Source organism: Meriones unguiculatus, chromosome 9, assembly GCF_030254825.1.
Source record: "Meriones unguiculatus strain TT.TT164.6M chromosome 9, Bangor_MerUng_6.1, whole genome shotgun sequence".
NCBI lineage: Eukaryota > Metazoa > Chordata > Mammalia > Rodentia > Muridae > Meriones > Meriones unguiculatus.
The window spans coordinates 49077500-49104101 of NC_083357.1; the positions used below are offsets into that span (position 1 = coordinate 49077500).

At 42.8% G+C, this 26602-nt stretch overlaps 1 protein-coding gene across 7 annotated transcripts in view; it reads left to right on the top strand.

Annotated features, from left to right (window-relative positions):
• Positions 1–3116: 3116 nt before the first annotated feature.
• The window catches only part of Zdhhc20 (zinc finger DHHC-type palmitoyltransferase 20), a 59626-nt gene continuing 36140 nt past the window's right edge, over positions 3117–26602 (top strand). For all 7 annotated transcript variants that reach the window (XR_009594182.1, XR_009594183.1, XM_021639058.2 and 4 more), the window contains exons 1-3: positions 3117–3362; positions 15589–15615; positions 17025–17128. Coding sequence is in view for 5 of the 7 variants with exons in the window: in XM_021639058.2 (XP_021494733.1) it covers positions 3245–3362; positions 15589–15615; positions 17025–17128 (249 nt within the window). In the remaining 2 variants the exon portion in view is untranslated. The remainder of the gene's footprint in view (positions 3363–15588; positions 15616–17024; positions 17129–26602) is intronic.

Consider the following 26602-nt stretch of genomic DNA (forward strand, 5'->3'; position numbering starts at 1 on the left):
ACAGCCTTCCCTGGGCGGGGCTCAGAGCTATGGCAAAGCTCCCTCTGGTTAGAATGAAGATGTTGACAGTGTGAGTAGGAAATGTCCGCTGTAGTTCTCCCTCTCCTAGGATATTAGTGGCTTGAAGACTGCACCCCACAGAGACTAGCTGCGCCTCCTTGTTTACCAGCATGTAGTAACCGTCTTCCCTGTTCTGCCTCTCTGTTCGACTTGACAGTAAACAAGCTGAGTTTCCAGGGAGTGGTGGTTTGAAGAGGAATGCTTAGTCGTTAGAGAGTGGGGCTTCTTAAGAGAAATTAGGAGGTGTGGCCTTGGAATGGGTGTGGCCATATTGGAGGAAGTCTATCACTGGGGGAGGGCTTTGAAGTTTCAAGGGCCCAAGCCAGGCTCAGTGGCTTTCTCTTTTCCTGCTGATACAGATGTAGATCTCTTAGACCCTTTTCCATCACCACATCTGCCTGCCTGCATCCATACTCCCTGACATGCTGGCAATGGACTGAACCTCTGAAACTGTAAGCCAGCCCTGGTCAAATGCTTTCCTTGATAAGATTTGCAATGGTTATGGAGTCTCTTCACAGCAATACAACACTGACTAAAACATAGGGTGCTGAGTCTTCTCCACCAGAGAGCCCAGACCACCCAGTCTTTGCTTTGCTGTGTATGTCCTCTGTTCCCTTGATGACCTAGTTAGGTCACTCCCTGAAGCTGTGCAGGACCCAGGAGTTATAATGACATAAGAGAAATATCTGTTTTACAGGGAGTTTGTAAAGGGCATAACTTTTAGCATAGTTTTAGATAGATGGCTGGAGGAAAAGGGGCTTCATTTCTTACATGGCATCCTAGCACTCAGGCAACATTTTATCTATTTTTTTTTTTTTTTTTTTTTTTTAAAGACAGGGTTTCTGTGTGTAGCCCCGGGTGTTCTGGAACTCACTCCCGAGTGCTGGGATTGATTAAAGGCGTGTGCAGAGACAGCATTCATAATGCTAGTTTTTCTGTCAACCCTAATTCTATCACAACCACCCACCCACACCTCACTGGGGCCTGAACCTGTTGCCACACCTGTGTGTCAGATGGTCCCCCACTGGGACCCCTTCTATCATCCAGAGTCCATGTTTAATCTCAAGGCTTTGAAGCAGTCTTTCCGGAAAACTGGCTGAGTTTTACCCGCCTTAGTGCCTTAGATCTTGTGTCAGCTTTGCTGCTAATTTGTAATCAGAAAATGGAGGTCAGAGTATTTCACACATTTCATTACTTTAAACAGTAGTCTGTGATGGCTAAATACCAATTTTCATTTTACTAAGTCTTTATCATGCTATAAAAGCAGTTCCCCTTTTCCTGGAGACTTCAGTGAACAGTAGCTAATTAAAATCTGTCTAAAATCCAAATAAAAATAAATGAATTAAAAACAAAAAGAATGCTGAGGGCCTGAGAGAGGCTGTTGCTGTTCTTGCAGAGGACCAGGGTTCAGTTCCCAGCACCCACATATTCTAAATTGTCTGGAACTCCAGTTCTAGGATTCTGACGCTTATTGTAGATATAACATGTTTTTGTTTTGGTCCCAGGTGTGGGATGTGGGATCGATTCAGGCCACAGCAACAAACTATTTGCCTTGTGCAGCTGAGAGGAGCTCTTTGCCAGCTGCAGATAGTTTAAATCCGGGGGCTCTGGAGAGAGGATAAATGTCAGAGCCCAGAGCAAGTGGAAGCTCTGGGAAAGAACAAGGCTGCTGCTGCTCCCCTCTGCGGCTCCCGGTTGCTGTGAGACAAGAAATTGGAGATTTCCTGTAACAAGGACTGGACTGGCTCCAAGGAACCCGAGGACTTAGCCAGCAGGAAGCAGCTAAGAGAACTGTGCCCCTCTCCCACTAACCCTTTCTCTCTCCTACCTGGTGTTGGGGTATTAGAAGGGACTGGGGTGGACTAGGGAGAAAGAAATATAAGAAATGTAAATAAAAGAGTTTTTAAAAAGTACCGCAACGGATACTATTTCCTGGTGTCCTCGGTACCAGGCAAGCACATGGCTCACAGACATAGATGGGGATAAACACCCATGAACTGAAAGAAAAAAACTGAAATAGGGTCACACTATGTTCTAGCCTGTGTCAAATTCACAGAGATCCACCTGCCTCTTCCCACTGAGCTCGGTGGGATTGAAGGCATGTGCCACCAGGCCCAGTCCCCTGCTCCAAAAAATAATAAAGCTTAACTATGCTGTCGGGAGCCACTGAGGTGGCTCATTGTGGGAAACCTGACTTGAGTTTGAAAAAATCATGACCTAGGAGCCCATGGGTGAAGTAATCAATCACTCCAAATTATTCTCAGAGCACCCCGCCCCTCCCACGGGAGCAGCGCTCCGTGCGCATCCACATACAGTAAATAAATGTACTAGTTTTTTTTTTAAAACAGCTGAAATTATTTCTAATGGTCATGCTTTATGATGCTCCATGGCAAGGCTTCTAGATTCTACCAAGATTACAGTCATTGTTCAGCAATCTCCAGCTGTAAGTAGATTCTTGAAAAGTCAGCGCCGGGAAAGGGCTGTTTCTATATCCCGCTTTCACAATGCAACCTTAAACGTGGGCTCCAAATCAAACTCACTGGCTGGATATGGCTTCCGCCTTAAATCTCAGTCACCTACCACTTCAAACCATCATGGGGGAAGGGCGGGATGAGGACCAGATTTTCTCAGGGAGTCTGCACTGGAGACTCGTCGGAGTCATAGGAGTCTTATATTTGAATATATATGATACTTTTCTCTTTTGCACGCTGGAGTGAGGCATGGCCTTACAGGAAGACCCCAGGGGAAGTTATGTACAGACGGAGGCCCAAGGCACACGGGGGCGGCTAAGCATTCACCCCTCTCCCCTTGCACATCCCCATCCCTCTCACCACCCAGGCCTGGGTGGCCTCGCACACCCCCAGCCCTCCCCTTTTTCACCCAGACCCCCGCTCAAGTCCCGTGGGCGGGCCTGAGCAGAAGCCCCGCCCAGGCCGCGGGCCCCGCCTCCTCCTGCCGGGAGCCCCACCCACCGCGAGAGAAGTCGCGGGGCTGCGAGGGGCGGAGCGCCGGGATGCGGGGCGGGGGCGGGCCCGGCGCCCGGAGGGGCGGAGCTCCGCCGTCGGCCTTCGCCGTTCCTCGCGGCAGCCGCGCCTCGCGGTCGTCGGAGCTGGCGTCGGAGCCGGGGGCGTCTTGGCGCTCTTCGGAATCTGGCGAAGCGGACCCAGGCGGCCACCGGAGGAACATGGCGCCCTGGACCCTCTGGCGCTGCTGCCAGCGCGTGGTGGGCTGGGTTCCGGTGCTCTTCATCACCTTTGTGGTCGTCTGGTCCTACTACGCGTACGTGGTGGAGCTGTGCGTGTGTGAGTACGGGAGGCGCGGGCGGCGGGCGGGCCGAGGCCGCGGCGCCCCGTTGTCATCCCCGCGGGGCGATCGTGGGCCTGGCCTGCGCGTCCCGGGCCGGGGGGCTCCTTGCCGGAGGGTTCTGGCCCGCGGCTCCCCGCCGGTGGGACCCACGTCCAGGGACTCCGGTTCGCGGGGCCCTGTGCAAGGGTTCTGGCGCGCCTCGCTGCTCGTGGGGTCGCGGGTTCGGGCCTGAGAGCCGCCCACGTCCCGAGCTTCCGGGTGGCTGCGGTCGCCTTGGGGCTCCTGCCCTACTGTGACGGAATGGTCACGAAGGCCTCCCCTTTGGAAATGGAGAAATCGCCCTTCAGAGACGGCTCGTGGGGTCAATTTGGCTTAAAACACACACACACACAACAAAGAAATCTTTTTCTCTCAGATGGTCTCCAAACTGCGCGAGAAGAAGCGCGTAATCTGAAGAGCACGGGTCCTGGGAGGAGGTGTGTCTCCGAGGTCTGCAGTGAGGGCTCAGACCGGAGCGTCAGCCTCTGGCCTGGGCTGATGGACCCTTTTAATATTCATTTCGAGTCTCAATGCTAGACATACAGAAAATGGTGTTTTGAGGCACAAGGAGATGAACGAGAGATGCATACGTAGCTCAATTTGTTTTTTTCTGGGCTGTGTATTTCGGAGTTGTTGTTTCTTTATAGCTGTAGTTTTAGGGTTTTGCTTTATTTTTTCTTTTGCTATGTACCTTCCTTTAATTTTTACCATATTATTCTTCTTCCCTGATTTCCTGGAATAATTAGCGTCACATTACACTTAAAGGACTTAACCTATTGGTTCAAATAGGTTGTCTGTAATGTGGAAGGAAATTTCCTTGTCATCAAGACGCCTGAGGCCATTACTGTGCCTGTGATACTGAATAACTGCCTGTATGCTTTGAGTATATGTTTATACCGCCTGGCCCGTTTCTATGCGTATCTCACACCAGCATTATCAAATGAAAACCTAAGAAAAAGCAGTCCCCTTGGCTTTCCAAAAATGGTGCAGTTTTAATTTCCAAACCGAGTCTGCAGTTATCAGAAGGACAGATATCATTTGGGGAAAAGTATATGAGGTAAATACAAGAATGGAAAAACAAAATTGATCACTTGAAAATGGTGGAGTCTAGACTGCAATTGTGGCTCTGGATTTGGCCAGCTCTAAACCAAGTGCTCTGTGCATAGAAGGCCCTGCAGTAGCCCAAGTTTGCAGCAGATGTTTAAATGGCAGCATCCTTAAGAAAATTACTTTGCCCCTTAGAACATTTGATTTAGAAGAAACAGAGCGTACAGCTGCCATCTTAGCTCTTGGGAGGCTGATACTCAGGCTAGTGAGGCCCTGTCTCAAAGAGCTGGGGCTTTAACCCCAGCACTAAGGAGGCAGGCGATCTCTGAGTTTGAGGCCAGCCTCGTGTACATCGTTCTGGGACAAACAGAGGTATGTAGGGAGACCCTGTCTCAAAATTACAACAAAAGTAGTGTGTGTGTGTGTGTGTGTGTGTGTGTGTGTGAGACATGCAAGGGTACACAAGGACCAAGACTCACTTGTGGAGGTCTGAGGCAGTTTTCTCCTTCCACCTTCATGCAGGTTCCTGAGATTGAACTCAGGTCATCATGCCAGCTGCTTTACTTGCTGAGCCGGCTCACTGGCCCAAACAGAGCAGTATGTTTTAAGACAGTTATCTCTACAGTTAGGCTCAGAATGAATTAATTTTGGAACGCCTTTCCAAATAGTAATTTTGTTGAATGTAATGATTTAGACTCTTTTTGACTACCAAAATGTTTGCTAAAATTGTTAAATTAGAATTGACCAGATTTAAATGTTTCTTTCTGTTTGTTTTATTTTTGAGACAGGGTCTCTCAATGTAGCCCTGGCTGTCCTGGAACTTGCTCTGTATACTAGGGTGGTCTCAAACTCGGAGATTCACCTGCCTCTGCTGGGATTAAAGGCATGCCAGCCTCCAACCCTGCTACCCTGCCCCCAACACACACACAACCCCTCACACCCGTCACCCTTATAGTTTTGAGTTAAAGTTCCTGAAGGAACACTAAACATGTGAATTGGGTTCAGACTGCACAGCTTAACTTGAAAATAGGTTGTTTTTTTTTAAATAGTTTTTATTCAGAATACCCACAGTGAGATAAAAAGTCTAGTTAGCTTGTTATTTTGTCAATCCCTTTATTTTTACATTTCATTTTTATGTGTCTGTAGAGTGTGACTTGTGGGAGTTGGGTGGTTAAATCAGGTCATCAGGCTTGGCAGGAAGCCCCTTGACCCACTCTGTCTCTCCGAGTAAAGGGAAATGAATGTGCATAGAGAAATGCTGTGTGTTGATGGCATAGAGGGAGTGTTTCCGCACCCTCATTCTCCCCATATCTCAGAACACAATTCTGTCTACAGAGGTAGGAAGTGAGACTCCCAGCCTTGTGGAAGGACATTACTGAGAACAAAACTGATTAGGAAGTGATTCATCTAAGCTGCTGCCTTTCCCAGTGTGACAGAGAAGTTAAGCACCAGGAATGACACTGGGTTTTTGTTTTAGATTGGAATTCCCCTTTTATTTTTTTTCTTCCCAAAGCTGATATTTGAGAATACTGATGTAGATAACATGGTTTGCTTGCTTGCTTGCCATCCTGGAGTTCAAGCCTAGAGCCTTCCCTGTGCCACCTAGTACATCCCAAGCTAAGGCGGCCCTTTTTCCAGGTTTCCAGCATTTATCAGGACACTGCCTTTAGTCGTTTTAAGCTGTAGGAGTAGGCATGTGTACGTTCTTGAGGGAACAGAGTATAGCACTTAGAAGTTGAGTTTTAGTTGCTGATATAATTCAGCCCTTTTATTTTACTTCTAAGGAAACCTTGAGAAGAGCTGTGTGGTTCGTCCACGCAGCGGGCGAGCTTCAAGTAGAGATCTAGGAAGAGGGACTGTAATTTCTGAGCTTATATCTGTCTTTCACATCTTCACAGTTCTAATAAGGTAAGGGAACTCTCACAAGGCTTGGAGATGTCCCAGTGGTTGGGAGTACTTGCTGTTGTGGAGGACCCTGCTCTGGCTTAATTTTGTTACCGTTTGAGCTAGTCTCACTATGTACTGGCCTGGCACTAGAGAGCCTCCTGCATCTGCCTCCTGAATGCTGGCATTAAAGATGTATACTGGCCTAGTGGTTTTGTTTTTTAAAATTATATTTTCTGTCCTTTTGTTTTTAGTAAGAACAGGAACCCTTTTCACCCAGTTTTCATAGCTTTTTCTTAGCTAGATTTTTTTTTTTTTTTTGAAGATTGTTTTGCAGAAATGCCAATTTTGTTAAGCTGCTGGTAGTGTCAGGCTTATATGTGCTGTCTAAGGAAAGAAGCCCATGTCACTATCACATGCAGTTTAAAGATGGTTAACTCCTCATACTCTTCCTGTAGGCATGGGAGCAGTGCAAATTTGGGTGTTCCTGAGCAGAAAAGCACCTACTCTTAAAAACTGAATTAAGAGATCAAGAGTAAAAATGACTGCTTTAGGATAGATTTTTGTAAGATAGAGATCCAGATCTTGAAAATTAACACTTAAAACAAAAAGGATTTTATAGTGGTTAACCTTTTAAAATTTTATTAATTTTGATACAAGGGCCTGATTTTGTAGTCCAGGGTGGCCTCAAACTCATTGTAGTCCTCCTGCTTCTTCCTAAGTGCTGGGGTTGTAGGCTTGTGTCCCCATGCTCAGCCTGTGTTTTGGTTTTTCAAGGTTTTGTAAGTATTTAGAAACTCATTATGACTACTGGCTAGTTTTTGTGAAGTTGACGTAGCCTAAAGTCATCTGAGAGGAGAAAACCCCAATTAAGATGCCACCATAAGATCTGGCTGTAGGCATGCCTATAGGGCTTTTTTTTTTTTCATTGATGGGGGAGGGTCCATCATATTGTGGTGGTGCCATCCCTGGACTGGTGGTCCTTGTTCTATAAAAAAGCAAGCTGAGAAAGCCATATGGAGCAAGCCAATATGCAGCACCCCTTCCTGGCATCTGTAATCAGCTCCTGCCTCCAGGCTTCTGCCCTGTCTGATTTCTAGTCCTGACTTCCTTCAGTGATGGACTATGGTATGGAAGTGTAGGACACACAAACCCTTTCTTCCCCAAGTTACTTTTGGTTATGGTGTTTCGTCACAGCAGTAGACACCCTAAAAGAGACAGTGACAATAGTAAATATTACATATGCAAGGTTTTTATTGTTTTAAAACAGCTTTCACTGTCTAACTCTGGCTAATCTGGAGTTGTCTATATAGATCAGGCTGGCCTTGAATTCACAAGAGCTCCACCTGCATCTGCCTCAGAAATTGCCCTTATTCTATTCCTTTGCCAGCCTCCAGATAGATAGATTGAATCTCTTTTAAATATGAGTGCTCTCTCTGCACGTACACCTGCATGCCAGAAGAGGGCATCGGATCCTGGTATAGATGGTTGAGAGCCACCATGTGGTGCTCTCTGGAAGAGCTGACAGTGTTCTTAACCTCTGAGCCATCTCTCCAGTCTCCTAGATTGAATCTTTTAAAGTCAGGATCAGGGTTATGAAGCCTCTGCTTCACAATCTCCAATTCCTTTCCAGTATGCTCAGTGAATTCTGTTGTTTTCAGGCCCACTGCTCTGACTTTGTTTCTTATGCTTCGAACAAAAAGGCTACCTGTCCGCCCAGGCATGGTCATCTGAGGAGCTTCTGCTTCCCGCTCCTGCTTGGAATGCGCCTCCTCCCAGTGGAGAGGTCCCTGTTGATATTGGTGCTCAGTCACCTGCAAGGGTCACTTCCGACTTCCCCTACACAGTAGATGCTTCCTCCTTGACCACCATGTTATCCTTATGCCAATTTTTCTTAGCAGCATGTGTGACTGCCTCACAGAGTTGTTTCTCACCTGAGCACTATGCATATTGCTGTGTTTCTAGAGCCTAGAATAGGGAAAATAAAACAGGACGAGGCTCAAGAATGCTAAGTAAGACCTCCAAGCCATGGCCTCCGTTTCCTCACTTTTTTTTTTTTTTTTTTAAAGAACGTGATACAGAGGAAATTGGGGCCCCCCTTTTGGGTTCTTAGTCCCATCAATAAAAGAATTCAAAAATGGACTCAAAAACACAAGGACAAAATTTATTAATGTTTGGAAGAAAAACAAGGCATGCAGGCTGTAAACCTCAGCAGCCACCTGGAGGAGGCAAACGGAAGGCAGATAACAGGGCTATGAGAAAGGCTCAGGAAGCCAAGAGTGTTGACTCACGAAATTGGGCTTAGGAACGAGGAAACAAGAAAAGTTCTGCCTCTGGAGAATCAGAAAAGTTGGGAGATGTAAGGACTCTACTTCATGCCTGCCACCTGTAAATCCCACACGGATTCTGGGAAACAAATCCAGTATCTCATTAAAGAACTAATAATTCCTTCTGTCTCTCTGACATGTTTTAAAGTGAGCGGGTTGGGCCCTTAGCCAGTGACTGAACCAGCCCAGCTTGAATGTTAGGTCTCCACCCAGGTCAAGATTCCATTTTTACCTTGGGAGTTTCTCCTGCTCTTACCAACATGGCCTCAAGAAAGACAGAAAGACAGGGTTTTACTGTGTAGCCTAGCTAGCCTAGAACTCAGTTATGTAGACCAACCTGTCCTTCAGCTCACAGAGGCCCACCTGCCTCTCCCTCTTGAGTAGTGGGATTAAGTGCATTGCTACACCCTGATCTTCACCAGATTCAAAACCAGTATCTATAATTAGTTGGCAGTGAGGGACACATGACAACTTTGCTTTTTCCTAGTTTTTTTGTTGCTGTTGTTGGGCATCCAAAACTGTTCCAGAATGGTATGTTTTTAAAATTATATATTCAGTGAATAGGCAGATACGTTGGCAGTGAAACAGAATGCAATATTAGAAATAGACAATACGTATAAAAATTTGGAATATGGTAAAGGTAGGACCTCAGATCATGGAGAGAAAGATGGGGCCCTGGGCCAGAGAAAATCAGTCTGTGCCTCGCTGTTCCAGGATTTGATTACACTGGCGTGAAGTCTCATTTTCCTTGTGTGTGTTTGCCTTGATTATTATCTTATCTATTATCTGTCTTGTCTTTTGAGGAGCTGGGGCGAAAGCTAAAGCCTGGTGCCTACTTTGCAAGCACTGTTCTACTGAGCTAAAGGCCTGGCCTTTCACTAGAGAAGAATAATGTGAAGAATTCCATGTAGCCTCACCCAGATTTTCTGCATGCTGCTGTTTTCCCCTTAGGGTGCCCTCCAGTCATTGTCTCTTGAATGTTGGAGAGTAAGCTGTTGATGCCATGCCCTTTCACTGTAAATATTAAGGTTTTTTTCCGCCAGGCTTTTCTGCATGTATATTGTATTTGTATTCTTCTGACATCGCATTTCTCATTCCCCTTTTACCCCGGTTTATTTTTACTGTTACATTTGAACCTGAAATGAGAGAAGACACTGTCTTTCTTCATTAGCTTAATTTTCATAATGTGGTTATCTCTGCTTGAGCCCCCATTTTTGCAAACAGCATAACTTCCTTCTTCCTCCTTCTCCACCATCCATTCAAGGTTACACGTTAAAGATGGGCCGGGTAGCACTCAGGCAGAGACACGCAGATTGTGAGTTCAAGAGCAGTTGGAGTTGTGGGTTCTGTGGTGAGCGCAAGGCCAGTCTCTACTACATAGTGAGTCCCCATCTCATACACCAGTCGGTCGTAAGCACTTACGAGGCCGTTGGTTTGAGCCACAGCACTGCAGATAATAAAAATAAGGGCTTACCCATTACAGCTGTCTTCTTTAGCCTTGATCTGAAGCCTAACTGTGGCATTTTTAGAAATGGAGGCGTGCCCTGTAAGGATACCCTACAGTTTGGGTTTATCGGAAGTTTCCTCATGATTAGATGAGCAGGAGTGATGCTGTGTCATTGTTTTTAGCTTTGCTCACCATTCAGGAGATGGGTTTTGCCAGGCTTTTCATCTATCAAAGGTGCAGCTTTTCTTTTTCTTGGTGTTCTGGTAGACTATACAGATTTGCATTTGAGGAAGGACTTGCTGCTCTGCTGTGGCAAGTGCGGTCAGCAGGCTGCAGCCAAGCTCTTGCAGAGTAGCTTGCCTCGCCCAAGGTCACATCCTTCCTGGTGCAGCCTGCTTGGTGTGCCTGAGAGAGGTGGAGCTGAGCTGTTCCCTGCAGTTGTCACTGCAAATCCTATGCTGCAGTTAGGAGTGCTGCCTTGGCTCTGTTCTGCTTTACTTTTTGTCCTCTTAACGGTTCCCCTAGATGGTAGGCTGCACTTGAAGCTCAGTCTCAGCACCTGCCTGTGCCTTAGTAAGTGTTTCTGTTGCTGTGATGAAATAAACACCATGACCAAAAGCAACTTGGGGAGGAAAGAGCTTATTTGGCTTACATATCTGCATCATAGTCCATCATAGAAAGAAGTCAGAGGCAGGAATAGAAGCAGGGGCCAATGAAGAACACTTTTATCACCTTGCTCAGCTCCTTCAGAAATTACTACTTAAGGAGCCATCCCACAGACTTACTACAAGTCAGTCCTACAGAGACAGCTGCTAGTCTAGCTTATGTCAAGGTGACAAAGTAAAATAACATTAAAAAAATCCAGCACAACATTGGGTTCCACGGAACCCAACCCAAGACAGGTATCATATATGGAAGCACTTAGAAACTGTAAATTATCTATTCCTTGATATTTTTATTGGACTCCTTTTAGCATCCTTTGAGGATTCTTGCTTGAAAAAGCAGTAGTCATCAAATGGTGATTTCATTTATTTATGTATTTATTGATTGGTTCATCTACTTGTTTGTTTGTTTGTTTGTTTGTGACAGGATTTCTGTGTATCAGCTCTGGCTGTCCTGGAACTCACTTGCTCTGTAGATCAGGCTGGCCTTGAACTCATAGCTATCCGCCTGCCTCTGCCTCCCTGAGTGCTCAGCATAAAGGTGTGTGCCATCACACCCAGTCAAATGGTGATTTTTTCTAATGTTATAATTTTGTCTATATTTATTAACTGGAATTTTATAAGCAGGAATAATTTATCTTCCTATATATTATTTGTGTGTGTGTGTTTGTGGTCCCCTCTTTTTGCCATATTGGGTCACAAATGCCTTTACTCATTGAGCCAACTTGCTGGTCCAGCCTTCCTGTGTAGTTGATGAAATTGTTACTGTCAGCATGCTGAGTCCCATCTTATGAGTTGTAATCTGATATTTGTTATTTAAATTGGCCAGTAGGAGCTCCATCCTCTGGTTCCTGCAACCACCTTCATTTTTAACATTTCTGCTACTATAGCTTTTTAAGGTTCACCTGGTACTTTTTCCTGCCATTAGAATTGGCTGTTTCAAAGTGGGTCTACTCTGAATTTTAAAAAGATAAAAATAGAAGAAACTAAATGAATAATCTGCAAGGAGAAACCAGTGAAAGCCCCTGTACTATATATAGCTCAGAATTACCAAATCTGATAAGCAAAGATGGAAATGGATAGAAATAGTTCACAGGAAAAAATGAAAATGGCTTTTAAACATAAAATATGCTTATGTTCATTTATAAGTGCAGACTGTAAAATTACCCTATAATACCAAGAGTTTGAAAACAGACTGAAAACAGTCAGGGTATTCATACATTGCTTAAAAGAATGTAAATTTTTTGAAACATGATCTTGGTTAGCCTGCCTGTGTCCCTGGAGTGATAGGATTAAAAGCATGCACCACCATACCCAACTTGAATTCTTTCTTACAATAAGTCAACATTTTTCCCTTCCTCTTCCCCACAGCTCTAGGAACATTAAAAATTCTACAAGGTTTATTACAATGGTGTTATCCTGGCTGAGCGGTGGTGGCATCCACCCTTAATCTCAGCACTGGAGAGACAGAGGCAGGCAGATATCTGAATTCAGGGCCAGCCTTATCTATAGAATGAGTTATAAGACAGCAAGGACTATACAGAGAAACTCTGTCTTGAACCCTCTAGCCCCTCTCTCCCCCCCCCAAAAAAAAACCCTAAAAAACAAAGCAACAAAAACCAAAATTTAACTCTGATCCTCCTGATGGGCTTTTCAGTATTTCTCTTCAGCTATATAGAGTGTTCATAGCCAACTTGGGTCACAAGAAAACTCGGGAAAAAGCAAAAACTATAGGCACGAATTTTAATTAAAAACATGACAGCTGGGCATGGTACTGCACCTGTAATCGTAGCACTGGGGAGGCAGAGGCAGGAGGATCTCTGTGGGTTCGAGGCCTGCCTGGTCTACAAAGTGAGTCCAGGACAGCCAAGGGTACAAAGAGAAGCCCTATCTTGACCAAAAAGAAGGAAGTAAGGAAGAAAACATCAGCATAAGCTTATGAGATTAAAAGTGCTTACACAGGCCAGGCATGGTGGTGCAGACCTTTAACCCCAGCACCTGAGATGCAGAGGCAGGAGGATTTCTTGAGTTCAAGGCGAGCCTGATCTTCACAGTGAGTTCTTAGTTCAGCCCAGACTAGATAGACCCTGCCTCAAACAGAAACAGAAAACGCATACATAATGGGCTAGAGAGATGGTTCAGCACTTAAAGAGTAATTGGGTGCTCTTCAGAGGGCCTAGTTTCAATCCGCAGTACCCACACGAATGCTTACAACCATCCATACCTCCAACTCCAGAGGATATTAACTCCAGTGACATGAGGCTTGCATATGGTCTATAGACATATGTGCAGGCAAAACATTCGTATACACAAAACTATTTTTTAAAAGCACATTAACTGTAGAAATATATATATGACCTGTTGATGTACTAGACTATCATTTACTAGCAAATCCCAACGACTCCTTAAAAAAGCCTCTAGAACTAAAACATGAATTTAGCAAGATGATAGGATAGGTCAGCAAAACTCATTTGTATTTCTAGTAATAGGTTTTTAATAACATCAAAAACAAAAGATTAGGAATGATTCTAATAAATATATACCATTTGTAAACTGATGGGATAAGAATTTAAGATGGAGATAACTTATTCATGGACTGTCAAACGGTATAAAGATATGACTATTTTCCCCCAGTTCATCCAGAAGGTCTATATAAACTAACCAAAGCCAAGAAGGCTTTCAAAATATTTTTGTGCGTAGATGTTTTGTCTGCTTGTATGTTTTGTACCATGTGCATGCAGTGCCAGAAGAGGGCATTACATCCCCTGGAATTGTAGTTATGGATGGCTGTGAGCTGCCAGGTCCCTCAGAAGAGCAGCCAATGCTCCTAACCTCTGAGCCACCTCTCCAACCTCCAGCAAGGCTTTTTAAAGACATAAACATAACAAAACTGTATGGAAATGTATAACAAGAGTAGTTAAACCACTTTTGTCAATGCTCCTAACCTCTGAGCCACCTCTCCAACCTCCAGCAAGGCTTTTTAAAGACATAAACATAACAAAACTGTATGGAAATGTATAACAAGAGTAGTTAAACCACTTTTGTGAAGAGTGACTTGGACAGTTCTCACCTCTTCCTAGCCAGGAGGCTGAGAAAGCGTGGATGAGAATTGTTTTTCCAGGTGGTTACCTATCTGATTTGGGTTGGGTGTTTTCCATCACTTATCTGAATATTTGAAACTGGGCTCACAGAGATTTGTAAAAGTAGCAAGATCACTTAATTCAAAGAAAAATGGGCGGGGCAGTGGTGGTGGCACATGCATTTAATCCCAGCACTCAGGAGGCAGGGGCAGTTGGATCTCTCTGCATTTGAGGCCAGCCTGGTTTACAGAGTGAGTTCAAGGACAGTTAGGACTGTTACACAGAGAAACTTTGTCTCAAAAAACAAAGAAGAAAAAGAAAACTGGTGATGCAGATTGTCTAGAGGGTTATACTGTTTAGACTGACACTAGGCCATGTGAGTGAATACTAAGGGTTTAAGAGGGATTTGGGCGCTAAGGGCATAGTGAGGGTGTTCTGTTTTGATGATGGGCCATATCATTTTCTCCTTTCTCATAATGAGATTTTAAATGTATACATACCCCATCCTATGCAAGCATAAGATGGTAAATACTGGATTCTCCAGGACTCACAGCATGCACCCAAACCAATTATTCTTACTCAGATATATTCTTACTCAGAATACATTTGAATAGAAACCAAGTTCGGTTGTTACGAGGAGGGAGGAAACTTAAACTGTTGTTCAGAGATGGGGTATGTTTAGTCTGATGTTGGGGTTCAGCGGTTGCTAGGTGCATTTTTAGGAGAGGAATGTGTGTGCAGAGAATGTGCAGGTGAAGGAGCTAGGCTGCCAAGTGTATTATTACAAGAGATGTGTGCATAACCCAAACCAAATTAAATTACCTGTTTGCCCACCTCAGATCCATTTGTCGCAGTAGTTTGTTTGACTCAGCTGTAGTGATGGTGTGAATTCTGATTTGCTCTCAGAGTATGTTTTTATATGGTCTACTGGCTCTAACATTCCCCCTCTCCTGAGGTGTGTCCTGAGCGTTAGGTGTACTGTGTTGTATGTGTATTAGTGAGGGATGAGCACCCCACAGTTAGTTCTTCCTTGCATTTTGATCAGTTGTGGTTTGCTGTAATTTTCATGTGCTAGATCTTTGCATACATACGTGAATTGTTACATATTTCCCTAAATATATATGATTACTGTGTGCCAGTTAAAAGAAAATGTGTATGTGAGCCAGAGGTAAATCTTGGATGGTGTTCAGGAACTGTCCATCTTGGTTTTTGTTTGTTTGTTTTTGTTTTGTTTTGTTTCTGTGCTCTCCTCCCATTCAGCCTTGTCCAGATGTGTTGTCACTCTTATACCACGTCGTGAATACTGCTGATTGTCTAACCTAGCTTGGCGGCCACCCAGGGATCTGACTGCAGCCACATGCCCAGTATTAGGGTTACACATGCTTCTCACTCGCTGGGGATCAAGGCGGGTCCCTGTGTGGTTCAGTTAGTACTTCACTAAGTGAATCATCTTCCAGGCCCAAAAGATTTTGCTCTGAGTACAGTTTTCAGAAAGAGGTTGTTGTGAAGTACTGTAGTCTAATAAAGAGAATGGTGCTGTAGGATTAAAGAAAGCACTAAGGAGATCCATCAACACTCCTAAAGTTTAAAGAAGTCTAAAAATGTTAAGTAGTTATATTGTTAAAGTTAAGGAATGCTTTTGAAGTTTATAAAAATGAAATTGAGATAAATATTCAGTGTAAAATAAGCCTCATGTATGAAGTATATTTACTTGTATATTTTCTTTTCTGTTCTAGTTACTATTTTTCGAAATGGAGAAAACGGTAAGTAGAATCTCAGTTGTAGCCATGTACTTTTTATTTGATGGAGATAAAATGTTTTTGTTTTCCTGAAAGGAAATATGTATCTTTAACTTCTGAGTAATTAAAGAGAGAGAACACTTGAGTATCAGAAATGATTAACATAGCCATGTTTTCCTAGGGCTTCTAGTACCTATAGTTTGTGTAAATTCATGTATTTCTGCCATGTTCTTCAGCGCTGCCTGTTTCAATTCTAATGAGATCTACTTATGGCCTACCTCTTGGGTGGTTCTATTGTTCATATATTTGTTTAAAATAGCACATTATTACTTACAGCTTTTTAATCAACCAGACTTGAAATTGTATTATTAGGTCAAACGAATAAAGAATTTAGAATGACCAAGTAACACCTAGAGGGAAAAATCTTTTCTAAGAATTTCACTAGAATTAAAACTTTAGGAGTACCATTGAAGTAAAATTTTGAGCAGCTAGCAGGTTTTTTGTTTTGTTTGTTTGTTTTTTGGCTTTTTGAAACAGGGTTTCTCTATGTAGTTCTCTGAAACTCACTTTGTAGACCAGGCTGGCCGGAACTCAGAGATCTGCCTGCCTCTGCCTACTCAGTGCTGGGATTAAAGTTTTGTGCTACCACCAAGCCTAGTATTTATCCTTATTACTGGAGATAGTCGTGTCTGATTAAAGTTGCTCTTAAGTCTTAATTTTCAGTAAGAGAAGAAACATAGATTCAGTCTTGGTAGTCCTGTCTTTCTACAATTCATAATTATTTTACATGTGTTGAAAATATACATACAAAATACAGGGAATTTCTGAAGATTTTGTTTGTATATTTGAGTGCAGGGTCTTTTGTGTAGTTCAGGCTTTCGGGGACTTGCTTTCTATCTTGAACTTGAGATCCACCTGCCTTTGCCTTCAAATGGTGAAGTTACGGACATAAAACATGCTCAGCCTCCAAATGCTGGTGTCACAGGCTACACCATCTGCTCAGCCTTGACATTAGTTTTTTAAAGTTCTCATTTGTATTATTATGTCTTGATATTTGTTACCATGTCTTAGAGAATTTTTGTTCTCCCCCTCCCCTTTATTAAATGCTGTCTTATATAAAACAATGCATTGTAGGTGATTTTTGAATACAGACTTTTTGATTTATAGATTTAGATTTTTCTTAGAGCTTTGATTTGTTTGCAAAGATTTTTGTTTGTTTGCAAAGATTTTACTTTACACTCTAAAATAGAAGAATACACTATTTCCTAATATTTCTTACTGTTATGTCATATAGATAAAGGAGTTTATATATTTGATATTTAAGTAAAAGTTTTTATTAAATTAGGTCTTGTGACCCAAGTACTGTTTTAATGTAATCCGTTTTCTTGTTTTCACCTTGACTCAATGAAATGTTATTTGTTTTTATTTACCAGGAAAGATGGTTATTTACCTTGTGGCTTTTCATCTGTTCTTTGTTATGTTTGTATGGTCCTATTGGATGACAATATTCACATCTGCCGCTAGCCCCTCCAAAGAGGTAAATTTTCTGTTGGTAAACTGTCAAATGCTTTAAGTGATTATGGCATGGTATTTCCTTGTGTTACCTGTGTTGAAGCCACGCATGATGCAGTTGTTCTGTTTCCATTTGTAAAAATCTTCGGTAATACGAAAGTGAGTCATTGTCTTGTTCTCAGCACAGTTTACTGACAGTGTAGTGTGTTTAGTTGTATTAATATTTTCTGGCATGCTGAATTTTCTTAAACCCGGAGTAAAAAGTTTTAGGGTCAGAATTCAGTTAGGTCAATAAGGCTGATTTTTAGAAATCTTTCAGCATATTTTCTCAGCCATGAACAAATGTGCTAAATCTAAAGCACGTGTCTCTGTGGGAAGAGTTACTCAAGGTTCATCTTGCTGTGGTGACATTTCTCTGCTTGGAGGATGCATTTGAAAAATGATATAGGTAAACAATTAAGTACAGTAGGTTTTGCAATTGCGTCTCTTGCCTTGACACAGATGATCTCTTCCCTCACTGAAATCTAGTGTATAGCAAGGTGATCAAGACTTCTGTAGGCGGGATACACCCAGTTAATGTAGCTTTCCGCAGAGGGATTGCAAGTTCAAAGCCAACCTTGGACATTTAAGACCTGTCCCCCAAACAAGGAAACAGCATGCACACACACGCATGCACACCTAGGTACACATGCACACGTGCACAAACACACACATACTTACACTTTAGAGTTTGTTTGAGTTAGATTTTTTCTCAACACATTAATTTCTGAGCTTCAGTTTTCTTGTCAGAAAATTGTACCTGTCTCTGGGATGCATTTAAGGACGGACATTTTCCAAGTAGAGTTTTTAACATATTCTGGCTTCAGGATTAATATTCAAATATTACATGATAATAATGTAATTGCTTTCCTTCAAACTTTTCAAAATTTGTTGAAATGATAGACCATATAGTTTCAAATACCAACTTTCTTTTAAAACTTTTGAAGAAAGTCTATATACAGAAAATAAAAGTCTAAGTGTATACTTGATAATATTTCCAAGTGTCCTAGATAGAGTGGCTGTGGCTGTGATGAAACACCAAGACCAAAACAACTTGGGGAGGAGAGGGTCTATTTGACCTACACTTCTACATCACAGTTTATCACCAAAGGAAGTTGGAGAGGAGAGGGTCTATTTGATCTACACTTCCATGTCACAGTTTATCACCAAAGGAAGTCAGGGCGAGAACCTGGAGGCAGGAGCTGACGCAGAGGCTTGCTCCTCAGAGCTTTCTTGTCATGACTGGCTCAGCCCAGCCCAGAGATAGCACCCACTCATAATGGGCCGGCCTCCCCCGTTACTTACTAGTTAAGAAAATGCTCTGCAGCCGGATCTTATGGAGACAGTTTCTCAATTGATTTTCCCTTCTTTCAGGTAACTCTGGCTTGTGTCAAGTGGACATAAAACTAGCTAGCATATCAGGTTACCCTTTAATCCCAGCTCTGGGAGGCAGAGGCAGGTGGATCTCTGAGTTTGAAGCCAACTTGGTCTACATAGCAAGTTCCAGGTCAGCCTGAGCTACTTAATAGAGAACCTGCCTCAAAAAACAAACAAAAAAGATTTCACAAAAACTGAACACACATGTTAACCATCATCCATGCCAGTTCAGGAACAGAATCTTACCAAGCATCAGCCTTAGGTGATCACCCACCTCATAAGAAATCACTCTTCTGCCTTACTTCTGTATAGGTTCATTTCTCTCATTTTCATGAATGCCTGAGTGTCTCTCGTTTTCATAAATGCCTTCATTGGTATTCTAATTGTAGGGTTCATCTCTGCTGTTGTAAGTCATTTTCACTGTTATGTTGTGGTGGATGTGTTGTGTTTACAGGACCTGTTGTCCAGGGTGGTTCCAGTAAGCTGTGCATGTCCCTCTGGGATTGGAGCTGCTCTGTCACGTTACACACGTGCTGAACTTTAGCAGATAAACCTGCACAGACTATTGCCTAGTTTTCTTTTGGATGCCATTGTTTTGAGAGTAAAGAAAACCATGAATCAAACCTACCAGTTTCTTAGCTATGTTCTTCAAGCATTTGGTAATGCTTAGTCCTTAAAGTTATGTTACAAGCTTCTATCTCTTTCACAATCTTTTAAATTGAAAAAGATGTAATTAATCAACTCTTAGTAGTGAAGACTTGAAAATATAGCATGTGCGGCAGGGCATGGTGGCACACATCTTTAATCCCAGCATTTGAAAGCATAGGTAAGTGGTCGACATTGAGACTCTGTCTCAAAACAACAAAAGCCAAAAGAAAATTAAGTGTGTGTAACACGTAAATAGTTCCCAACACAAGAAATGAGAAATAGAAAACCGAAACAGCGAGTAGTCCACCTGAGACACATGAGGGTGCCAAAAACTTGTTCTGGAGCCACACCACTCTACCACCTGCTGTCTGTGCACCTCTTGAGATGTTCTGTAATGCTTCCTCTGGCAGATGGGCCAGACGGTACTGCGTACCTACAGGACTGCTGGGAGGACGGAATAAATAGGCAGTACGTATAAAATATATAAACCACTGCAAGAATGGGCTGACATAGTGGGAACCATTAGGTGTCACAGTGCTGGATTCGTTATGTTGCCTAGCTTCCCTTTTTATGCCCATTCTCTTGCATCTCCTCACTACCCCACCCCTGTAGGTTCAGTGGCTAAGCTTGGTCCAGTAGCCCGGCCGTGGAACTCTGTCTGCTCTGCCATGGAGCTCACCTGGTACTACCATAGTCACTTCTCGGGCCTCACCTTATCAGACTATAACTTGCCCAAGACACAGATCTTTCTGCTGTGTTGACTACTTTACACCCCTCCCCCATGAAAGTCTGGCATGTCATGGGTGTTTGACAAATGCTGAATGAATTTTAAGTCTTCAAAAGCCACCTAAATTAAGGTGTTGACACCAAGAACAGAAGTAAAACCAAAAATTGTTTTTCTCATAAAGATTCCATATAGTGATAGCTAGCACTATAGATAAGACTGCAAAGCTCTGCTGCTAACAGAACTGTATTAGGTCAGAAGTGAAAGCACTTGGGGGTTAGGGCTCTGGGAATTAAAAAGCACAAACTGAACTTTTTCTTTTTTTAATTACATTTTATTACAAAGTAAATAAACTAATATAAAAAATAAAAATACAAAAAATTATTTTTTATATTAATTAGAGTTTATTCACTTTGTATCCCAGCTATAGCCCCCTCCCAATCCTATCCTCCCTCCCTCATCTCCTCCCATGCTGCTCACCAATAGGGGAGGTCCTCCTCCCCTTCCCTCTGACCCTAGCTTCTCAGGTCTCATCAGAACTGGCTACATTGTGCTCCTCTGTGGCCTGGCAAGGTTGCTCCCCCATCAGGGGAGGTGGTCAAAGAGCTAGACAGTGAGTTCATGTCAGAGACAGTCCCTGTTCCCCGTCCTAGGACACACACTTAGATATTGAGCTGCTATGGGCTACATCTGTGCAGGAGTTCTAGGTTATCTCCATGCATAGTCCTTGGTTGGAGTGTCAGTCTCAGAAAAGACTCCTAGGCCCAGATTTTTTGGTTCTGTTGCTCTCCTTGTGGAGCTCCTGTCCTCTCCAGGTCTTACCATCTCCCCTTTCTTTCCTAAGATTTCCTGCATTCTGCCCAAAGTTTTTTTATGAGTCTCAGTATCTGCTTTGATACAGTGCTGGGTGGAGTCTTTCAGAGGCCCTCTGTGGCAGGCTCCTGTCCTGTTTCCTGTTTTCTCCTTCTTCCAATGTCCATCCCATTTGCTTTTCTGAATGAGGATTGATCAGCTTACTCAGGGTCGTCCTTCTAGCTCAGCTTCTTTAGGTGTACAGATATTTGTATGGTTTATCCTATATTATATATCTAGTATCCACTTCTAAGTGAGTATGTACTGTGTGTGTCTTTCTGTTTCTGGGATACTTCACTCAGGATGATCTTTTCTAGTTCCCACCATTTGCCTGCAAATTTCATGATTTCCTTTTTTTTTTTTTTTATTGCTGAGTAATATTCCATTGTGTAAATGTACCACAATTTCTGTATCCATTTCTCTGTTGACGGACATCTGGGTTGTTTCCAGGTTCTGGCTATTGTGAATAAAGCTTCTACAAACATGGTTGAGCAAAAGTACTTGTTGTGTACTTGAACATATTTTGGATATATGCCTAGGAGTGGTATAGCTTGATCTAGCACTATTCCTAATTGTCTGAGAAAGCACCAGATTGATTTCCAAAGTGGTTGTACAAGTTTACATTTCCACCAGCAATGGGGGAGGGTTCTCCTTTCTCCACATCCTCTCCAGCATGTGTTGTCACTTGAGTTTTTGATCTTAACCATTCTGATGGGTGTAAGGTGAAATCTCAGGGTTGTTTTGATTTGCATCTCCCTGATGACTAAGGACGTTGAGCATTTCTTTTAGTGTTTCTCTGCCATTCGATATTTCTCTATACAGAATTCTCTGTTTAGCTCTGTACCCCATTTTTTAATTGGATTACTTGATTTGTTGCTTTTTAACTTTTTTAGTTGTTTATATATTCTGGATATTAGCCCTCTGTCAGATATAGGGTTGGTGAAGATTCTTTCCCAGTCTGTAGACTGTCATTTTGTTCTGACGACAGTGTCTTTTGCTTTACAGAAGCTTTTTAGTTTCATGAGGTCCCGTTTATTGATTGTTGGTCTTAGAGCCTGTGCTGTAGGTGTTCTGTTCAGGAAGTTGTCTCCTGTGCCAATGAGTTCTAGGCTCTTCCCCACTTTTTCTTCTAATCGATTTACAAACGGAACTTTTTTAGGGGAGTTAAGTTATAAAAATGGAATTGTTTACTTGCCAGTCAGTGGGTGTTTACCAAGCACCTTCCTTGCATGTGATTTGCTGGGTTTAGAGAATAAACAGGAAATCAGATAGACCTGCTCTTTATATTAAAGCCAAAGGCAGGTGTTAAACAAACAAATGGCAGAAAGATTATAATAAATTTATGAAATTGAAGTAACATTAGAAAAAGAGTGATATGGCCTAGCATAGCTGGGAAGAAGTTACTCTGGAAGGAAAGGCTCCTTTTAAATAATGTCTAGACAGTGCTCACCCAGCAGGTGGAATCCAGCTGAGTTGTTTTTAACCTCTCCAGATCAGCTTCCTGAAGGGAAAATTTTTGTTGTTTACTGTAGTGTCACCATTGTGCTAAATCAGAACCTGGTTTTATAAAATAGGCAGAGAGATTAAAACCTGAAAGAATGGCGAAAGGATAACTACAGATGTGAATAACCGTTGGTTGCCATTATCCCATCTCCTTAAGAAAGATGTCTGCTTACTTGCTTTTTCTATTTTGTTTTGTTCCTGTCATTTTTGGTTAAGAGACTATTTCTGTCTGTAACCCAAGGAACCTTATACTCTAGGCAGTCCTCTTCCCTCAGCCTGCCAAGTGCTGGGCTATAAGCATGAGCCCCATGCCCAGCAAAATGTGTTATCCTGTCTAAAAGAAAATTTGGACCCATCATTTTCTGGTTGAAATTGTATAGAAATTGCCAGGCTACTGCAAGAGAAGAGATCATGTTCACTCACATGGTAACTGATATGCCAGCCATACTCTGTGAGCCACATGCAATCTTCTTACCTGTATTTGTCAGCCATTGCCTCTGCCAGGGAGCGCTAATCCAGTGCCAGGCTGTTTTCACACCCTAGTGTCTCATTGTTCCCTCTACCACGATTCTTCCCTTTGTCTTTTTGGAAAGCTCTTCTTTATCCTTCAGAGTCCAGGTTAGATACCACTGTCTCCAAAAATCTTCCATGAAATGGTATTTTATTATTTTACTTAAAGATTAAGATTAATGTAGATTAGCCATTGAGGTGGTACACCCCTGTAATTCCAGCACTCTGGGAGGCAAAGGCAGACGAGTCTCTGAGAGTTCAGCCTGGTCAATAAAGAGAGTCCAGGACAGCCAAGGCTACACAGAGAAACCCTGCGGGGGGGGCATTACTGTAGATTAATTAAAATCCTTTGATGGTTTCCTATTTGTGTATAATATATTTTAATCATACTCAGCCCCCTTTATCTTCCCCACCCTCTAAACCCGAACAAACCTCCCTCCTACGTATGCGTGCATGGGGTGTGTGTATGTGTGTGTTTGTTATAAACCGAGTTGGATTAGGGTGGTCTGCCTGAGCATTGGTATGGAGTTATTTAGTTATTTACCGGGCAACTTACCAGTGGCCACACTGAAGAAAAATGACTCCTCCGTCCCTGATAGCCATTAACTAACTGCCACCTCCTCACCTAGGGCCTTATGAGCTCTTTGTCCATCTGTGATGGAATGTTGACACACTCTTACTCAGGGAGACACGAGCTCATAAGTACAGTGGCCGTGTCATGTCCAGAAAGCAGTGTTTCGTCACCATCCCTCTTTCCCCTCCACAGTGTTTCCTGAGCCTTGGAAGGGGTGATAGAGATGTTGTATTTAGAGCTGACCACTCATCAGTTACTTAATCTTGGAATTTTAACCAATTATAAGTCTGCATTAGCCATCAGCCACTGCAAACCAGCTTCTGACCCAGGCTGAGAGTGCCGCTCTACTGTAAGGGTATAGACATAAGTATATGTAGGGCAGTTTCACACCGTGTCATTCATTTGGCAGAACAACAGTAATAGTGGTGGTGTGTCATTGTTGTCTGTCTGTCCATCTGTCTATCCGTCCATCCATGCTTCCCCATCCCTTCCAGCCATGGGCATTTATCTAGATTTATGACTTGTCTTGTCAGGCAGCTGAGTCAGGTAGATTGCTTGAATTCAGGAGATTGAGATTAGCCTGAGCAACATAGCAGAACTGTCCCTTTAGGACAAAAATAAATAAGAGTGTTTATTTTTAGTCATTTTGTTGCTGGGGATTGAACCCAGGACTTGTGTGCGTATACCATCCTTCATTTAATATACATATTTAAGTGGATTTTTGTGAATATTGAATCTAATGTAATAATGGCACCCCATAATTTGAATTATTCTCAATAGCATTAAATGTTATATACTTGCTATCTGAAAGTTTTCATTTGATTTAAGCTTCTCATTGTTTTATAACTTTAATTCTTAAGGAAGAATGGTGATGGGTAAAAGTGCAATCAAGCTGAGGGCTAGAAAATTCTCCCGCTGGCTAGATATGTCAGTCCAGAGGAATTGCAGGTATCTGGTCAGAGTCTCATGTATGAACATCATATAATAAGATTGTATTTCTCTTTTGAAAGTGTTAACTATCTCTGAGGCATATGAAAGCGTAGCACTCATTTTAAAAACTACTTTATTTGGGGTATTTACGCTTCTACCTTCCTTCCACCAACCCCCAACCCTAGGTAGGAGAGAGAAGGTTAGTGGCGAGAGGGGTTGCAGACCCCTTCACTTCTCCCAGCTGTTTAGGATGGATGGGTCTTTGGGGATATATCAATCTCCATCAAGAGCAAACACAGCCCACAGTCTCCTCCAAGCCACTGAGAAGCGTTTCTCTCAGTCTGTCTGCTCCAAACTGCTAGTCGCCACACACCAACACTGCAGGCCATGCCTTCTCTTTCTGGGCTCTCAAATTTATATCCTCAGAGTCCTGGACCACACCCCTCTCTGTGCTGCACGAGACAAGTGGTAGAACCAGCTGGCAAAAGCTACACCCCAGACGAGACAATTGACAGCTGTGAACAAACTGTAGCCCAAGTAAAATCCCATGCTTGGGATTAAAACAAGAGTATATGATAACATATTTACATAACATAACTGAGTTTATAAAGAAACCAAAACTTCATTACGTGAAAGTTTGTGTCAGCTCTCACAGTAAGACCATGTGAGTCTTCTCTGGCAGTTCCTTAGTTGACTTAGCACAGATCAGCCTGTTCATTAAGTGTGACTATGTGAAATTTCAGTTAATGATTCCTTGCCCTTTTAAAAGAAAACACAAGTAAAAATTGAGGGTCAGAATTGTTAAAATATGAAACATGACTTTAAAAAAAAAAAAAAAACAAGTCTGGGGCTGGAGAGATGGCTCAGAGGTTAAGAGCACTGGCTGTTCTACCAAAGGTCCTGAGTTCAATTCCCAGCAACCACATGGTGGTTCACAGCCATCTATAATGAGATCCTGTGCCCTCTTCTGGCATGTAGGTGTACATGCAGGCAGAATAATGTATAAATAATAAATAAATCTTTAAAAAAATAAATCTAAGTTATTCTTAGTCTAAAAAGCAAATCTGTAAAATAGACTTGCTAAAGAATGTAGAAATTCCTAGTTACAAGAAGTCATGGAAGAGGGAAGGCCCTTGGGATGACATAAAAAGAAGAGCAACTAAGTTCATGCTAGGAAAAATGTTCCTGAAATGAACCCCGCTGGTCTTGGTGGAAAAGCAGAGGAAAGAGAATTGTACATTCAAGGCCAGCCTGGGCTACATAGCTGTTTCTAGGCCAGCCTGGGATGCATAGCAAGACTCTGTCCCAAAAGAAAGAAACTAGTGGAAGGACTCCTTGTTTTTTATGTACTTTGTTATTGTTTTGGTGTTTAAAACATTTTTTTAAATCTTTTTTGGGTTTGTTTTGTTTTGAGAGAAAGGAAGAACATGAAGTCAGTATGCAGTGGGGAGGACCTAGGAGTTAGGGGGAGAGTATATGATAACATATGGAATTTTTGTTTGTTTGCTTTGTTTCTCGGAGACAGGGTTTCTCTCTGTAACAAGCCTGGACTTGCAGACCAGGCTGGTCTCAAACTCACAGATATTCAGGAGCCTCTGCCTCTTGAGTGCTGGGATTAAAGGCATGCACCACCATGCCTAGCTATGAAAAATAGTTTTAAGCTCCCCAACCCTCCCCCCAAAAACAAATCTAAAGCCAGAACCACCTCCAAGAATTATCTCATTGAGGAAGGGAGACATAGATATAGAAAGGAGCCCTGGTAACTCTGGAGAGAATAGCACAATTGGTTGGCTTTTTAAAACCGAGTAATGACGGGGCTGCAGAGATGGCTCAGCAGGTAAGAGCACTGGCTGCTCTGCCAGAGGACCTGAGTTTGGTACCCAGCACCCATGACAGATAGTATCTCAAAAATTTGTAATCCAGCCCCAGGGGATCCAGTGCCTCTGGCCTCTGCTAATACTACACTAGCATGCACGCACCCCATGTGCAGTGAAAAATGTGAGTCTTTGACCTCAGGGAGGCATTTGGGAAAACAAAACATGAGACTCCTTATCCCAGGGATCTCATTATCACTCGAGCATATCAACGTTTTGGGGTATCCTTCTAAAAATTAAAAGTTTTTCTAGAACTTAGTTCTGGTTGAAAAAGCTTCTTTTTGTAGAGGATGGCAGCAGTTACTTGCAGAGACTCAAAGGTGCAAAAATAATGGAATTTCTGTTCTGTGCCTTCATTAGTAGGAAGTAGTAACACTTTAATCTGTGCAGTTTTTGTTAAAATTTACATGAAGTTAAGTTGGAAATGAGTTTTGTTGTCATGAAGCACAGTGTCTAGGGGTCCTCCCC